The 18,451-nt window shown below is 46.3% G+C and overlaps 1 protein-coding gene across 1 annotated transcript; it reads right to left on the minus strand.

Annotated features, from left to right (window-relative positions):
- Nucleotides 1-14,387: 14,387 nt before the first annotated feature.
- NAT8 (N-acetyltransferase 8 (putative)) lies at nucleotides 14,388-17,644 on the minus strand. Its single transcript, XM_003984184.5, has 2 exons — nucleotides 16,036-17,644; nucleotides 14,388-15,400 (listed from the first exon to the last, which is right to left on the minus strand). Exons 1-2 carry the CDS (start codon nucleotides 16,172-16,174, stop codon nucleotides 14,625-14,627), a joined length of 915 nt encoding a protein of 304 aa, XP_003984233.4. The 5' UTR covers nucleotides 16,175-17,644; the 3' UTR covers nucleotides 14,388-14,624.
- Nucleotides 17,645-18,451: the final 807 nt, after the last annotated feature.

Below are 18,451 nucleotides of genomic sequence, written 5' to 3' on the forward strand. Positions count from 1 at the left end.
CATTCTGCCTTCATCAGTACAGGCTGAGCACCTGGTAGAGGCCACAGTCACTGGTAGAGGCCAGAGTCACTACTTTGTGCTGTCACACTATGGCTATGCTCCTACCCTCCACCAGCTACCCATACCCCAGTCCCCATACCAGGAACTTGTTCTGAAAGTGCTTTTTTTCCCATGCCTGGGAGGACATTGAGCCTCTTGTTTTGTTTTTTCTTCTTGCATAGGTACAAGAAGGCAAGGCCCAGGTTGAACCTATGCCCCAGCTCTGACCTGTCATGGGGATTCATTCTTGAATTGCTTCTTCCTAGATCTGGTTCACACCTAACCTGAGAACCCACTTGCCCTCCTTCCTCCTAGAGGGTGAGCCTCCTCAGCCACTTCTCTCCTCTGAGGGCACCTTCTGTTGCTGCCCTCCCCAAGCAGAGGCCTCTCATGACCATCAGCACATGCAGTGTGGGGTGACAGAGTGTATGAAGAAGGCAGAATGTTTTACCTATAAATCACAATGCATTTTTGTGTCCCAAATGATTGTTCTGGCCAGTCATTAAAGAGTTAGGCCACCCTGAACTGTTAACGTGATCTTCATCTTTACCTGTTGGGGTGTTTGGGTGATTTTAATCTACAGTGTTAGTTTTATTTTTACTGGCTGTGAAGCCTCACTTATAACAGTTTCCAAATTTCTCGCTAAATACTCATGAATACTGGTGGTATTCTGGAGTTGCAGAGTGGTTCTGAATACTATCAAAAATTAAAGCTAACATTATTGGCCTCTAGGGGGCACTCTTATCTCCATAAGTCTTGCCCCTTGGCAACTGCCCCGATGAAGTTCCTGGTCTAAGAAAACTTACTACCACCCCCAAGGCAGGGTCATTTTCCAAATATGACTGGGCTACATGTTAAGGGTATTACAGTCACAGGGTACATAGGTGTGGGTGCTTCATTTTCTTGGTCCTTGGCCCTAGCCCTATTGCCTCTCTTCTGCATCTTTCGGAGAGCCATAGTTGGCAAGAAAATACCAGATAACCCAAGCCAACTCCTCCTTAAACACTGGAGTAAATTCCCCCTTGTCTCCTTCCCTGTGTGTGTGGTGTATTTCTCACTCTCTGTCCCTGGACTTGTTTGCTCTGAGGCTTTGATGTTGGTGCCTTTACTCCGGGTAGTCTTATTATTGCTATGCATGGGGTTTGGGGTCCAGCATATCTCCAGGGAGGCATGGCTAGATTCACATATTCCTAGGATCCCTGACCCATTCTCATCTCTGTGAACCACAGTTCATCCAGCCTCATCCACTGCTCCCCACACAAGACAGTTTAACAATAGGATCGAAGTCCAGAACCTCAACTAGCCATGGGGCAGATGGAGCTAGACTAAAAAATGCCCACTCTATGGAACACCTGGGTGGCTCAGTCAGTTAAGTGTCTGACTCTTTTTTTAAAAAAGTTTTTATGTTTGTTTATTTTTGAGACAGAAACAGAGCATGAATGGGGGAGGGGAAGAGAGAGAGGGAGACACAGAATCTGAAGCAGGCTCCAGGCTCTGAGCTGTCAGCACAGAGCCCGACACAGGGCTTGAACCCACAAACTGTGAGATGATGACCTGAGCCGAAGTCGGATGCTTAACCAACTGAGCCACCCAGGTGCCCCGAGTGTCTGACTCTTGATTTCGGCTCAGGTCATGATCTCACAGTTCATGAGAATTAGCACCACGTTGGTCTGTGTGCTGACAACATGGAGCCTGCTTGGGATTCTCTCTCTTTTCTCTCTCTGCCTCTCCCCTGCTCACACTCTGTCTCTGTCTCAAAATAAGTAAACATTTTTTTTTTTTTAATGCCCACTCTGGCTTCATTTAATGAGACAGGGACCAGTTGAGAAAAGGTGGGAATGTGTTCATATAGTTCCCACTGTTGATCCCTAACTTAGAAGCTGAGAGCTTTGGGAGGGAGGAAATGGTGAGCAAGAGACATACTCAGGAGACACACACCTGGTGCTATGTTTTGACAGGCAGGCTTTAGCTCCAGACCCCAGAAAATAACCAGGAATAGAAAACAATGGGCACAGAGTTTGTTTCCTGAATCATCTACTAAATAGTAAGCTCTGGGAAGGCAGGAATCAGCACTGCCTGATCAATTTATTTTGCCAGGCCTAAAGCAATGCGTAGCATGTGTTTGACTCAATAAAGGTTTGTTGAATGGCACATCAGGTCATCAGTCCAGATTTGAGGCCAGAGCCTCTCGGAAAGGCTTCAGGAAGATCTAACTGATAGGTTACCTGAGGCACCTTGATGTCATAGGGATCTATTTGAACATCTGATAGAGTTTGGGGCTGGCTGAATAGGTGATGCTATATAGAAAACTAAACAAAAAAATATTAATTCCAAGGAAAAGAAAAGAAAACAAAAATCTATATAAAAGGACAAGCAATCATAGTTTTACTATGTAGCTTAGCTTAAAATAAACAGAATATTGATGTTCCCCGACTGATGGTCTAACCACTTTGGGGGGCTGGGAAGGGGAAAATTGCATATGCATGGTGTCAACATGACCTCAATTCCCTATAACTCGTCCACAGACAAGCCTAAAACTGAGCAATGGAGAAGGAACCACGCAAGTCTGTTAAAACCATGGAAGTGAGTGAGACCTGAAACCACAAAAATCCTGGAAGAGAGCACAGGCAGTGATTTTTCTGACATCAGCCATAACATTTTTCTAGATATGTCTCCTGAGGCAAAGGAAACAAAGGCAAAAGTAAACTATTGGGACTACATCAAAATTAAAAGCTTCTGCACAGCAAAGGAAACAATTGACAAAACAAAAAAAACCTACAGAATGGGAGAAGATATTTGCAAATGACATATCCCATAAGGGGTTAGTATACAAATATATAAAGAACTTATGCAACTCAACATCAAAAAGCCTCACAAATAATCCAGGGCACCTGAGTGACTCAGTTGGTTAAACGTCCAATTCTTGATTTTAACTTAGGTTATGATCTCAGAGTTGTGAAATGGAGCCCCGAGTCAGGCTCTGCACTGGGGTGGAGCCTGCTTAAGATTCTCTCTCTCCCTCTCCCTCTACCCACACCACCCGCCCTCAGACATGTGCACATGCACATACTCCCTAAAAAACAAAAAACACCAAAAACTCCAATTAAAAATGGGCAGAAGACATGAACAGACATTTCTCCAAAGAAGACATTCAGATGGTAAACAGATACATGAAAAAATGCTCAGCATCACTCATCATTAGGTAAATCAAAACAACGAGGTATCACCTCACACCTGTCAGAATGGCTAAAATCAAAAACACAAGAAACAAGTGTCAAAGATGTGGAGAAAAAGGAACCTTTTTCCCCACTGTTGGTGGGAATGCAAACTGGTAGCCACTGTGGAAAACAGTATGGAGATTCCTCAAGAAAGTTAAAAATAGAATTACCATATGATCCAGTAATTCCACTACTGAGTATTTACCCAAAGAGTATGAAAACTCTAATTCGAAAAGGTCTATGCACCCCTGTTTATTACAGCATTATGTACAGTAGCCAAGATACGGAAGCAACCCAAGTGTCCATTGATAGATGAATGGATAAAGAAGAGGTGGTACGTATATGTATATACATATACATATATATACATGCAAGTGACAAGATTTCATTCTTTTTTATGGCTAATAATTCCATTGTGTGTACATACATATAGTGCAACAATGATTTCAGGAGTAGATTCAATTCCCCTTGGCCGTTTAGCCCACCCCCCCCCAAAACCCCACCAGTAACCCTCTGTTTGTTCTCCATATTATGTTTTGCCCCCCTCCCTGTTTTTATATAATTTTTGCTTCCCTTGCCTTATGTTCATCTGTTTTGTATCTTAAAGTCCTCATATGAGTGAAGTCATATGATATTGGTCTTTCTCTAATTTCACTTAAGATAATACTCTCTAGTTTCATCCACGTAGTTGTGAATGGCAAGATTTCATTCTTTTTGATTGCCGAATAATACGCCATTGTGTGTGTGTGTGTGTGTGTGTGTGTGTGTGTGTGTGTGTGTGTGTGTACACCACTTCCTCTTTATCCATTCATCCATCGATGGACATTTGGGCTCTTTCCATACTTTGGCTATTGTTGATAGTGCTGCTGTAAACATGGGGGTGCATGTGTCCCTTCGAAACAGCACACCTGTATCCCTTGGATAAATACCTAGTAGTGCAATTGCTGGGTCATAGGGTAGTTCTATTTTTAATTTCTTGAGGAACCTCCATAGTGTTTTCCAGAGTGGCTGCACCAGCTTGCATTCCCACCAGCAGTGCAAAAGAGATCCTCTTTCTCTGCGTCCTCACCAACATCTGTTGTTGCCTGAGTTGTTAATGTTAGCCATTCTGACAGGGGTGAGGTGGTGTCTCGTGGTTTTGATTTGTATTTCCCTGATGATGAGTGATGTTGAGCATTTTTTCATGTGTCAGTTGGCCATATGGATGTCTTCTTTGGAGAAGTGTCTATTCATGTCTTTTGCCCATTTCTTCACTTGGATTATTTGTTTTTTGGGTCTTGAGTTTGATAAGTTCTTTATAGATTTTGGATAGTAACCCTTTATCGGATATGTCATTTGCAAATATCTTCTCCCATTGCGTCAGTTGCCTTTTAGTTTTTTTTTTTTTTTAATTTTTTTAACGTTTATTTATTTTTGAGACCGAGAGAGACAGAGCATGAACAGGGGAGGGTCAGAGAGAGGGAGACACAGAATCCGAAACAGGCTCCAGGCTCTGAGCTGTCAGCACAGAGCCCGACGCGGGGCTCGAACTCATGGACGGCGAGATCATGACCTGAGCCGAAGTCGGCCGCTTAACCGACTGAGCCACCCAGGCGCCCCAGTTGCCTTTTAGTTTTGCTGATTGTTTCCTTCACTGTGCAGAAGCTTTTTATTTTGATGAGGTCCAGTAGTTCATTTTTGCTTTTGTTCCCCTTGCCTCCGGAAAAGTGTTGAGTAAGAAGTTGCTGTGGCCAAGGTCAAAGAGGTTTTTGCCTGCTTTCTTCTCAAGGATTTTGATGGCTTCCTGTCTCACATTTAGGTCTTTCATCCACTTTGAGTTTATTTTTGTGTATGGTGTAAGAAGGTGGTCCAGGTTCATTTTTCTGCATGTCGCTGTCCAGTTTTCCCAGCACCACTTGCTGAAGAGGCTGTCGTTATTCCATTGGATATTCTTTCCTGCTGTGTCAAAGGTTAGTTGGCCATATGTTTGTGGGTCCATTTCTGGGTTCTCTATTCTGTTCCATTGATCTGAGTGTCTGTTCTTGTTCTAGTACGATACTGTCTTGATGATTACAGATTTGTAGTATAGCTTAAAGTCCAGGATTGTGATGCCTCCTGCTTTGGTTTTCTTTTTCAAGATTGCTTTGGCTATCAGGGTCTTTTCTGGTTCCATACAAATTTTAGGATTATTTGTTCTAGCTCTGTGAAAAATGCTGGTGTTATTTTGTTAGGGATTGCATTGAATATGTAGATTGCTCTGGGTGGTATCAACATTTTAACAGTATTTGTTCTTCCTATCCAGGAGCATGGAATCTTTTTCCATTTTTTTTGTGGCTTCTTCAATTTTTTTCATAAGCTTTCTATAGTTTTCAGTGTATAGATTTTTCACCTCTTTGGTTTGATTTATTCCTAGGTATTTTATGGTTTTGGGTGCAATTGTAAATGGGATTCAATTCCTTGATTTCTCTTTCTGTTGCTTTATTGTTGGTGAATAGGAATGCAACGATTTCTGTGCATTGATTTTATATCCTGAAACTTTGCTGAATTCATGAATCAGTTCTAGCAGTTTTTTGATGGAATCTTTTGGGTTTTCCACCTAGAGTATCATGTCATCTGCTAAGAGTGAAAGTTTGACCTCCTCCTGGCTGATTTGGTTGCCTTTTATTTCTTTGTGTTGTCTGATTGCAGAGGCTAAGACTTCCAATACTATGTTGAATAACAGTGGCGAGAGTGGACATCCATGTCTAGTTCCTGACCTTAGGGGGAAAGCTCTCAGTTTTTCCCCATTGAGGATGATATTAGTGTTGGGTCGTTCGTATCTGGCTTTTGTGATCTCGAGGTATGATCCTCCTATCCCTAATTTCTTGAGGGTTTTTATCAAGAAAGGATGCTGTATTTTTGTCAAATGCTTTCTCTGTATCTATTGAGAGCATCATAAGGTTCTTATCCTTTCTTTTATTGATGTGATGCATCACATTAATTGTTTTGCAAATATTGAGTCAGGCTTGCATCCCAGGTATAAATCCCATTTGGTCGTGGTGAATGATTTTTTTAATGTAGTGTTGGATCCAGTTGGCTAATATCTTGTTGAGGACTTTTGCATCCATGTTCATCAGGGAAATTGGTCTATAGTTCTCCTTTTTAGTGGGGTCTCTGTTTTTGGAATCAAGGTAATGCTGTCCTCATAGAAAGAGTTTGGAAGTGTTCCTTCCATTTCTGTTTTTTGGAACAGCTTCAAGAGAATAGGTGTTAACTCTTCTTTAAATGTTTAGTAGAATTCCCCTGGAAAGCCGTCTGGCCCTGGGCTCTTGTTTTTTGGGAGATTTTTGATTACTAATTCGATTTCTTTACTGGTTATGGTCTGTTCAAATTTTCTGTTACTTCCTGTTTCAGTTTTGGTAGTTTATATGCTTCTCGGAATTTGTCCATTTCTTCCAGATTGCCCCTTTTTTTTTTTTTTTTTTTTTTTTTTTTGCGTATAATTGCTCATAATGTTCTCTTATTATTGTTTTTATTTCTGCTGTGTTGATTGTGATCTCTCCTCTTTCATTCTTGATTTTATTTATTTGGGTCCTTTCCTTTTTCGTTTTGATCAAACTGGCTAGTGGTTTATCAATTTTGTTAATTCTTTCAAAGAACCAGCTTCTGGTTTCATTGATCTGTGCTGTTTTTTTTTTTTGTTTGTTTCGATAGCATTAATTTCTGCTCTAATCTTTATTATTTCCTGTTTTCTGCTGGTTTGAGGTTTTATTTGCTGTTCTTTTTCCAGCTCTTTAAGGTATAAGGTTAGGTTGTGTATCTGAGATCTTTCTTCCTTCTTTAGGAAAGCCTGGATTGCTATATATTTTCCTCTTATGACCGCCTTTGCTGCGTCCCAGAGGTTTGGGGTTGTGGTGTTATCATTTTCACTGGCTTCCATATACTTTTTAATTTCTTCTTTAACTTCTTGGTTGACCCATTCATTCTTTAGTAGGATGTTCTTTAGTCTCCAAGTATTTGTTATCTTTCCAAATTTTTTCTTGTGATTGATTTTGAGTTTCATAGCATTGTGGTCTGAAAATATGCACAGTATGATCTTTTTGTACTTGGTGAGGGCTGATTTGTGTCCCAGTATATGGTCTCTTCTGGAGAATGTTCCATGTGAACTGGAGAAGAATGTATATTCTGCTGCTTTAGGATGAAATGTTCTGAATATATCTGTTAAGTCCATCTGGTCCAGTGTGTCATTCAAAGCCATTGTTTCCTTAATTTTATTTTTTTAAAGATTTTATTTTAAAATAAAATAGGAGGTCTGGGGCAGCCTAACCTGAAACCAGGGAAAGGGGGAGATGAGACCAAGAGAGCCTCCACCTATATCAGGAAGTCACATCAGGGAAACCCAAGGGTGCTAAATGCACTGGAAGAATTTTGAATCTTGTCTCAAGTCATCCAGAGAGACTTTGGAAAGCCAGCCTTGAAATGAATAGAAGATCTACTAAAGGGCACCAAGGAGACAACTTGAAAGAGAAGTGGAGGGGAGGACAAGGCCAGCCTTCTGTATGAAGTGACCCTCTCAGCACAACAAAGTAAAAGTTGTTGTTACAAAAACAAATTTTGATTAAATTAAGGATGCAAAGAAAATAGATAAAAATCCAAAAAGATAGAAGTTCACAAGCAGTAATTGAGAGTTAAGGGAAAAAAGAAATAAAAATCAACTATTGTATGATCCATTTATAAGCAGTACGTAGAACAGGTGAATCATAGAGAGAGTAGCATAGTGGTTACTAGGGACTGGGGGAGGGGGAACAGCGTTGGTGCTTGGTGGGCCAAGAGGCTCACTAGGTTAAACATCTGACTCTTGATCTCAGCTCAGGTATTGATCTCAGGGTCACGGGTTCAGGCCCCACATTGGGCTCTGCACTGGGTGTGAAACAAACAAACAAAAGATAATAAATAAATGTCAACAGAAGAGAAATTTTTAAAGGCATGATTTTTTTTAAAGAAATAAAATAATTTTCAAAATATGTGATGAAGCCAGGAGTTTATAAATTAAGATAGTGTACATAGAACAGACTTTTTAGAAGAGGGAAAATAAGAATGGTCACAAAGCCTAAAAGAAGGAAAATTAAGCTAAAATAATTCAATAGACAAACCACAGACTGTCAGCAGTGAGGACAAAATACACTTGAAATCATTTGAAAGGAAAACAATGTAGCAGTTTGAAAATATATAACAGAAAGAAAATAAAGGGCATGCTCTATAGGGGAGCAGTCAGAGAGAAGGGGTGGCCTATGTGACCTCCCAGATAGGAATGTGTGTGGTGGGCAGCACCAAGCCCCCAGTGACCTGGTCCTGTTCACCCTTCTCTGGTCAGCCTCTCATCAGGCAGGTATGTGCTGCCGTTCAGCTTCCCACGCCCACGGAGTCCCTCATATCCAACTGAAGTTCAGGTTCAAAGATAGCAAGGTTATGCAGCATCATTAAGGATCCAGACTGCCTCTTGATGCTTCCAAGGAGAAGCTACTCGTGCCTTCAGTGGTTTGGGGAAAGGGACCCACCCCCTTGTTGCACCCAACAGACGACAGACTCCTTCCTCTTCCCCTCCCACCTCTCAAAATGCCCCATGGAGAGAGCTCTGCTGGGGACCCACTGTCCTGCCAAACATCACTCCCCTGAACCCCCAGGCTTCTCGTAGGATCAGAGCTCCAGCCCCCCATGTGGGTGCTTGCTCTTCCCTCCTGTTTCCTAGACCCACAAAGCCATGAGGGTGCTCACTTTTTCCCGTGGGCACTTTTCTACCTCACTGAGCATCTACTTCAAGCAGCTGGTGCGTCTCTGCTCTGCTTTCCACCCCAGTGAGTTAAGATGGCCCTATAGGGGAGGTGTTGGCTAGAGAGAGGAAGCTTCAGGTTCTGCTCTCCCCTATGGGCCTTCTCTAACCATAGCTCTAGGTGACTCGGCCTGCAGTGGTAGTGCCCCTGTTTAATGTCCTCTAATGCTCAAAGTCGATGCCATTTTGTCCAGTCAGCTGCTGGCTTTAAAACCCCAGTCTGCCACCTGATCACAAGTATGTATTTCCTGCATAGTTGTTCTAAAATAAACCTTGTAGGGGTGTCTGGGTGGCTCAGTCATTTGAGCAGACGTCTGACTTCCGTTCAGGTCATGATCTCACGGTTCATGAGTTGGAGCCCCGCATTGGGCTAGCTGCTGTCAGCCCAGAACCCACTTCAGATCCTCTGTCTCCCTCTCTTTGTCTGCCTTACTTGTGTTCTCTTGTTCAAAAATAAACATTTAAAAAACTAAAATAAAATAAAACTTCACATAACAAGACTCACATCAAAAATCGAAATTAGGTTATCCTCAGTATACAGAGCGGAGCATTTTCATACTGATTTTGTTCAGATGGTAACCACCTGGCTTGTAATACATGTAAAATTTATTTGTGAACCTCCCTGATGCTCACGATGCTGCCGTCCCCCACCCCCGTAGATTAAATGTTGTTTTTTCCTGCGTGGTTTTAAAAACAAATTAACTCTGGTCAAAAGGTGGAAACAACCCTAATGCCCATCAACAGATGAATGGATGAAACACACACACACACACACACACACACACACACACACACACACACATATTACTCAGCCTTCAAAAGGTAGTGAAAATCTCATACATGCTACAATATGGATGAATCTTAAAAACATGATAAGTGAAATAAGCCACACACAAGAGGACAAATAGTGTACGATTTCACTTAAATGAGGCACCTAGAATAGACAAATTCCTAGGGACAGAAAATGGAATAGTGGTTGCTAGGGATTGGGAGGGGGGTGGGGAATTATTGCTCAATGGGTACAGGGTTTCTCTCCTGGGTATTGAAAAAAGTCTGCAAATAGTGATGATAATTGCACGACATTTTGAATATAGTTAATGCTACTGAACTACAGATTTAAAAATGGTTAAAATGGTAAATTTTATGTAATGTATATTGTCACAATATTAAAAATACGAGAAGAAGAGGCGGAAGAAGAGAGGGGGAAGGAACACAGGCCGGCAGACCTTCCCGCATATTTTCAACTCACATGTGCACATGTGCATGTGCCAGGCAGAGGCATGTGTATGGCAGGCAAAACCAAAAAACAAATTTACCTACTTTGACCAAACTCATGTCAGTAGCTCCACTGTTACATAAAAGGAAACCTTGATGTCCTTAAAATTTTTACTGAGTTCAGAATAAAACCTCATCCTTCAGATTGAACAAGTAACATATTAGCTGAAAAAAGGTGAAGGGAAGTTTAGAGTCAGCATTCTAGGGGGTCTTTTTTGCTGCTGCGTCCAAGTCACTGACCTGTAAAACTATCTTGGACCACACGCTCCCTCTTTCCTACTTTCTACAAACCCACACTTGCCCAAAGGGGTCCCTGCACAAGTCACAAATCTGTACTTTGCAATTCCCTGTAAGCCATGGCCTCAACTCTGCCTGCATTCCCATTGGCCCAGTTCAGGAAAAGCACTTACCCTTCCTCCTTCTCTTCCTGCCCCTTCTTCTCCCCTCTCCCTCCTCTTCCTCTTTCCCCTCCTCCTTCTCCCGCTCCCCTTGCCCTCCTCATCCCTCCTCCTCTGTCTCACCGACAGAGTCAGCAGTATCATATCTCCACCAGAGTTCCAGGCCCATAGGCACTGACTGTGACTTTTAGATTCCTCAGGAAAGTGTCAACCATCAGCTCTTTCTCCAACAGAAGGGCACATAGGTGTCAAGCCTTCTCCGTCAGTGGGCTTGGGGTCGCAGGTGGCTCCTTGCCCACCCTTGGCTTGGTTGGGGCAGACTCACTGCTGGCTAGCCATAACTTCCATAATGACCTCTCAGCGTCTCTGCTCTCTCCAATCTTTTGTATCTTCCCTTTGGGTTTTAGAGCCATCTAAACTCTTCCTTTTTTTTTTTTTTTTTCTATCTCTCAAACTTCTTTACAAGTGAATTTCACATAACATAAAATTAATCATTTTAAAGTGTACAAGTCAGTGGCATTTAGTACATTCACAATGTTGCCCAACAACCACCTATATCGAGACTCAAAACATTTTCATTGCCCCAAAAGAAAATTGGCAGCCATTAAGCCATCACTCTCCATTTCGCCTTCCCCCCCAACTCCTGCTAACCCCCTAAGCTGTCTTGGTAACCCCTTTGGAATTTCCACATTCGGGTCTCAGATCTTATTTCTTATCTGTCATATCTGGTGCTTGGTCTGAAGCTCCAGTTTAACTTCCCATTATCCTTAGCCCACTATCTTGACCTAAATACCCTCCCTGCAATTCACAAATGCAGACACATTCACTTCTACGGCTTTGAGGCCCTTTCCTGAACCCTGCAGAAAAGCACTGCTTAAAACTCCACTGACCGTGAGTGTGGATCCTGTCTGGGGAAGATGAGCAAAGGCGTTATCATCCAGGGAAGGCCTGGCTTCTGTTCCTGGCTGTTAGAGCACCCTCTGTGAAACAGGCAATAGGGAGCAGAGGAGTCTCCTGACTTCCTCTGTCTGAGGTGGAGCCAGAGGCTCATGAGAGGGTGACCACCATGTTGCATTAATACTGATGTGCTGGGTCATAGGGTAGGTCTATTTTTAATTTTCTGAGGAACCTCCACACCAAATTATGGAAAGAGCCTAAATGTCCATCAACTGATGAATGGATAAAGAAATTGTGGTTTATATACACAATGGAGTACTACGTGGCAATGAGAAAAAAATGAAATATGGCCTTTTGTAGCAACGTGGATGGAACTGGAGAGTGTGATGCTAAGTGAAATAAGCCATACAGAGAAAGACAGATACCATATGGTTTCACTCTTATGTGGATCCTGAGAAACTTAACAGGAACCCATGGGGGAGGGGAAGGAAAAAAAAAAAAAGAGGTTAGAGTGGGAGAGAGCCAAAGCATAAGAGACTCTTAAAAACTGAGAACAAACTGAGGGTTGATGGGGGGTGGGAGGGAGGGGAGGGTGGGTGATGGGTATTGAGGAGGGCACCTTTTGGGATGAGCACTGGGTGTTGTATGGAAACCAATTTGTCAATAAATTTCATATATATATAAAAAAAATAAAAAAATAAAAATTAAAAAAAATACTGATGTGCTAATACCAATCTAGTGTGCGTAATAAGCTTTGTGTTCACACTTTCTTTTAACAGGCTTCCAGGCAATGTCCTGCTGATCTGGGGACCACCCTTTGAGTAACAGGGACTAAACAGCAATAACTGCCAGAATAAAAGTAGGATGAACTGCTTCTTACCTGCTCAGAAGTTATCTTTCCAACCCAATTACCCCTGCCACTCGGCTGAAAAGTGGAGAAGCACTTTTCAAACAAAGAGGATAGGTGGGAGGGGTGGAAGGCAGAGGAAGCATGTGTGGAGGCCTTAAGCAGAAAGACAGCTTTGGTTTATTGAAAGAACTGAAAGAACCTCAGGGTGATTGGGATAGTGAGGGCAGGGAATTGGAGCAAGTGATGGGCAAGCTCCATTCCTGGTTCCAAATTTTCAGGGGCACAAGCCCTGTCCCCTCTGGGAGACCCTCCCCCAGTCTGTGGGGTAGGTGTCCTTTTGATATTCTTTGTCCAATATTTCCACCATCCCCACACTTATGACAACATCACTGCACTTGCTCCTTCCTTGGTCTCTCAGCATCCATCCCCTGGCCTGTAAGCCCCTGGAGGGCATGGACTATATCTACCTGGGATGAGCAAAACCATTTAATTGTCACTTAAGAAAACTTTCAAGGCATTGGGACCACTGTGGACCTCCCCCATCTCCAGCACCAGCTGGTGCCCACTTGGGAATTCCTCCTGAAGGGCTACATGGCTGAGCCTAGGACAGCTGGTGAGGGCTGGTGCCCTCCTCTTCCTATCCCTCAGAGAGGCTGGGCCCAAGGCCCTGCCATTAACTAGAAGCTGAAACACAACTGAGAGGAAACAGAAGCTTGATTTAAAACAGGGGGTGGGGGGCACAGTGTAACAGGAGATTCTGACGGTCCAGTCTTCTGAGAAACATACAGGGAAGGTACAAAGGCAGCAGGCCTGGAGGAGGTAGAATGTCTGGCAGAAGGGACTGAGCGTGACCCAAGGCCAGAGAGGAAAGAGACTGAATGGAGGGCAACACAGTTGAGGCCCACGGTCTTGGGCAATAAAACATGAGTATTTGCAGTCACACCATTCATTTGATGGAAGGTCCCCAGTTAGGTAAAATGTGCCTGTTAACAATGCCAGTTGGCACGTTCAGGCCTGATTTGTGGCCTGACTAACCCTTCAGAGGAGAGAAGCTATACGCAGGCACCTTGCCAGAATGGGAGATGCCCCCAAATACCGCTGTGTCACAAGACCCAGACTGAAAGGGTGCCTGGACTTCCTGGGTCATCAGGGGACTCACTGGCTCCCTGGACTCAGCCTCTGGGTTGGGGGAGACCGGTGCCAATGATAGGCTAGCTGGGCAAAGTGAATAGGGCTGCATACACCAGCATGGGGCCTAAGCCCCACTTTGCCACTGTATCACAGGCTTGGGGACAAAAGGGTCATACCTGGGGCTTCTGTGAAAATCTTGAGTCTCTGAGCACTTGGGGACAGGAGGCAGGGTCCCAGGTGTGGTAGGTCTGGGAAACTCAGCAATCCCATTTCCTCTTGGCCAGACACACACATTCTCAGTTTCCCTTCAGGCCTGTTCAGGACATGTGACTGGGGCCTGGCCAGTGGGCTGGCCCGTTTTAAAATCCCACTCTCTGCCCCAGGCTGTCTTCTTCCCTTTCAGTGTAGATGATGGGTGGGGGCCAAAGCAGGCTGATGGCACAGTCGGCCCCAGTCCCTCTCACAGAATTATCCTCTCCGTCTTCCTCGGCCCTTTGCTGTGTGCCTGCAGCTCCTCTCACTAAAGAGGCAGGGCCCATTTCTCTCCCTGGGTCTGGGATGTCCTAGATGTGACACCCAGGAAGCTTGAAGAAGCATTTGCCTTACTTTTTGCCCCTCTGCAATTACCTTAAAACCATGGCTGAGCTCGCCTGTTGGAAAATGAGAGGACCCAGTGGCCCTGTCACTCCAGCCCACCCTATGACATGTGCATTAGGCTATCTGAGACCAAAAGAGCTGCCAGTCAAGTCCAGCCTAAATTGCTGACCACAGACGCATGAACTAAAGAAATATTCGTTGGTGTTAGTTTATTTCATTAGTTTGTTTTAATGCAACATCTCATGGCACTAGGTAAATGAAACAGCAGCAACCCCAAAAGACTGAATGAGGGGGCCACCCACCGCCAACTCCACTGGGTTCCCACGTGACCAAGCAGTAAGCTTTCACTGTGCTGTCACATTGAGACTCTGGGGTTTGCTTGCTACCTCAGCAGAGCTGGCCCTCTCCGGGCTGAGCCACAAGGAACCAGATCACGGGCCCACTCCCAGACCCTGTGCCTCAGAGGCCCCAGCAGAGGGGAGGTGGTAGACAAAGCCAAGTGTAGGAATAGCAACTAGCCTCCAGCTCATGGAGGAGAAGAACTGGTGCGTTTTCTGGAAGCCCATGTGCTGGTAGAGGGCCCAGGCCGAGTGCTGCAGCATGGAGGTGATGAGGATGACTTGGCTGTACCCCTGGTCCCGTGCGAACTGGAGGGCAGTCCTGACCAGGGCCTTCGCTATCCCCTGGCCTCGGTGCTCTGGGGCCACACACAGGTGAAGCAGCTGCAACTTCTCCTTCTGCAGGGTGGCAGGCAGAACGCCTATCATGCCCACCACCTGCCCCTCAGCTTCAACCACCCAGAAGCAGGAGCCAGGCTTACCCAAGTAGGTCTTGGTGATGTCAGACATATCTGTGCACAAAGACATGACTATAAACTTGGTCCAGGGGTATCTGGAGAGGAATCTCAGGGCAGCGAGGAGGATGAGGCTGGCTACAAGGACCAGGACCCAGGAGCCAGAGAGCAGGAAGAGGGTGAGAGGCACCCCAAGCAAGAGCACCAGGGTTCGGGGCAGCTTCAGGATGTGGCAGAAGGTGGTGGGGATGTGCTCATTCATTCCCTGGGAGAACAAGTCCAGGACCCGTGTGCGGTCGTTCTCCTGGTATTTGCGGATGTGATAAGGAGCCATGGAAGACTGCTGAGCCTGAATCTCAAAGTCCATGAGAGAAAGAGAGAGAGCTAAGTTCCCTGCACACCTTCTGGGCCACCCTGGGGAAGAAAGAGGAAGTCAGATGAGTGTCCCATCTCTGCCACCTCCCAGGAGTGGGGGAGATCCCCGCTCATGGGCATTTCTTTCTGCTTTTTTGCCCAAAAGGATGTAGGCCACAGCCACTGGGAGAAAGTGTAGGGTCAGAACGATTTGCATATGATCCTGGCTCCGTCCCTTTCTAGCTGTGTGACCTTAACATATCACCTAACTTCTCTGAACCTGTTTTTTTCATCTGTAGAACCGGATCAAGTAAAAACCTGGCTTCTGGGATTGTTTTGAAGATTTAATAAAGTAACATACAAAGCTCTGATATACAAAATACCCTCCTCTCCACCCTCTTTCCCCTTTTACTGGCTCACTTAGCTTGTTGGCACTTTGGGGCGGCACCATGCAGCAGCCAGACCATGTGTCCCCAGACCTTCGGTCCCTCTCCAGGAACCATACATTGTAGGAATCCTGTGTTCCCAAGTAAAAGTTTCAACAAAGACTCCTTCCCCCTTGATTGCAGATTTTTAGGCTGCTGGGGTTGTGTAAGAGTCAATCACCAAAAAAGGGGCAGCCTGGACATCCAGAGGAGAGTCTGGGGCTCCAGGCCTCTCTCCAAACACTGTCCTTTCTACACGCATCCTCTCACCTGCTACCACAACGGCCTTGAATGTCCAGAGCAGCCTCGGAGTGGCCTCTGCTCTCAGCCTCTGCCTGGCATCCAGGAGAGACTGCCCAGGGCCTGCTCCACCACCAGGGACCAGGCCCTCCCTGGATGGCCACCTCATTGGCTGGTTCTTGCACCTGAGAGGCTGGACTCTGACCGAGCAGGAAGCGCATTTTCCACTCACTCCTTGTGATCATCAGAGACTCAGCCTGGAGTGGGGAAGCGGGGTCTGGAACAGCTCAGGGGGCCTTGCCCTTGCAGATGGCCTTCACTCTTCCTCCCGTGGTGGTTAAGGCCTGGAGTATCTCCCAGCAGGCAACTTGATGTGTCTGGTGTCCACCCTCAGCCCCTCCACACAGCTCCTAGAAGCCTGGGGTTGCAGGCCTCACCGTGTGCTGTCTTCATGAGCTAGAGTCCAGGCTGAGCACGCAAGGGGCGCTCTCCCTGCCTGGGCGTTACCTGGTCTGAGGAAGACTGACCATGGGCAGTTCCCTGCACTCATCTCACTAGGCTCCATCTGCGTTCGTTCGTTCGTTCGTTCATTCATTTATTCATTCACAGTACTATTATGTATGATGCAACTACTAGGTGCCTAGCGTCCTCTTCAGCTATGAGCAACAGTGACACACAGCGATGGGCACCAGTACCACGTGCAGCTGATGTGTGTCCGATCGTTAGAGCCTGTGCCATCACAGCTGTTAAATAGTTTGCGCTGAGGTGAACTAAAGCAGGGAAAAACAGAAAATCCCTTCTCCGTGGAACGGATATGCTGTCGAGGGGGTTGCTTCCCTCCCCAAACTGAGTTTGCTCCTCTCCCCGCGTGCCCTCACCCTGCGGCCCAGCTAAGCCCCTCCCTCTATATTTTCACCGCTTCCTGAAGCCGAGACCACAGATCTATCTACTCAAGCATTTGTCGGTAGTGTCATCAAACGCTGATCCGGCCACGCGCCGTGGGGGCGATTGGGCTACGGCACAGCGCCCGGCAGACCCTGGTTTCCCGTCCTCGAAGCTCCTCGCGAGATTCCGGGGATTGCGCGGCGCGCGCCATCTCTCACACCTGTGACGCGCACGGGGCGGAGAGGTGCGGGCCGCAAGAGAGGATTAATAGGGGTTCCCGAGGAAGGACCCTTAAGTCGAGACCGGAGGGAGAGGTAGGCCTGAGCAGGGCTGAGTGAAGGAGAGCGTTTTGGGCTGAGGGAACAGAGGCGTGAAGACCCTGAGGCAGAACAAAGGCAAGGTTTCCAGGGAAAGGTGGCCAACATGGCCACGGAGAGAGGGAGGGAGCGGTGAGGGTGGCAACGGCCCGTGCGTGTGAGGTCTGTGCCCCAGTTGTGGAGTTTGGACTCTACTCCGAAAGCGACGGGAGGCCATTGGTCAGCTAAAAGCTGGGGAGTAACCTAGGCAGGTGCGTGCACGTGTTGCTGTGGCTACAGGTGGAGAGTGAATGGGAAGCGACAGTGGAAGCGCGCAATCCCCGCCCCCACGGGCTAGTGCGGCACCGGCACCGCAGCTGATAAAGGAGCCTCGGGGTAGAGATATGCAGGATGCAAGCAAGAGCTTCTAAACATTTTTTTTTCCCCAACGTTTATTTATTTTTGGGACAGAGAGAGACAGAGCATGAACGGGGGAGGGGCAGAGAGAGAGGGAGACACAGAATCGGAAACAGGCTCCAGGCTCTGAGCCATCAGCCCAGAGCCTGACGCGGGGCTCGAACTCACGGACCGCGAGATCGTGACCTGGCTGAAGTCGGACGCTTAACCGACTGCGCCACCCAGGCGCCCCGCAAGCAAGAGCTTCTGACCAAGGAGGGCTAGTGGGAACAAAAATAGAGCCCTGCTCCACTCACCAAGCCGTCAGCGCCCCCCCCCCGTCCCCCCCCCAAGAGCTGAGTCTGGCCAAAGGAGAAGGTACCTATTTCTTACTTGCTCAAAGACATGACTCCCACTGAACTGTGCATCCAACGGGCAGCATCTGTATGAAAGGGGTGACTTGTTCTGTGTTCACCAGGAAGCCACGTGGGCTAGCAGAGGCCCTACAAGAGTAAGTGGTGACTTGGACCAGAGTGAGGGGATGGTGAGAACCAGCCCACCTGTAGGTGCATCTGGGGACAGAAACGGCAGGAGTTTGTAATGATGGAGATGGGAATGAAGATGAGGAAGGGGTCAGAGATGATAGTCACATTTCTGGCAAGAGCCTCTAGAGGATGCTGGAGAGAGAGACTTGGAGGGAAAGATCATAACTGGGGCTGGTGGTACCATCCTGAGGCCTTCTGATCAGAAACCAAAGACGGGCAGGCTGGGATCCAGGCCCAGTGGATGGAGACTGCTGACGGTTCTGGGTCTTTGGCAGAAGGGTAGAGTTTAACGTGAAATCTGAGTGGTGAGCCATGCGTATTTAC

Source organism: Felis catus, chromosome A3 (assembly GCF_018350175.1).
Source record: "Felis catus isolate Fca126 chromosome A3, F.catus_Fca126_mat1.0, whole genome shotgun sequence".
Lineage (NCBI taxonomy): Eukaryota > Metazoa > Chordata > Mammalia > Carnivora > Felidae > Felis > Felis catus.

Bases quoted from the DNA above. Each gene is read 5' to 3' on its own strand.
- NAT8 (XM_003984184.5), bottom strand. From the start codon at position 16,174: ATGAGGTGGCCATCCAGGGAGGGCCTGGTCCCTGGTGGTGGAGCAGGC. The intron at 15,401-16,035 runs GTGAGAGGATGC...TTTCTTCCCCAG, and splicing joins CAAGGCCGTTGTGGTAGCAG to GGTGGCCCAGAAGGTGTGCA.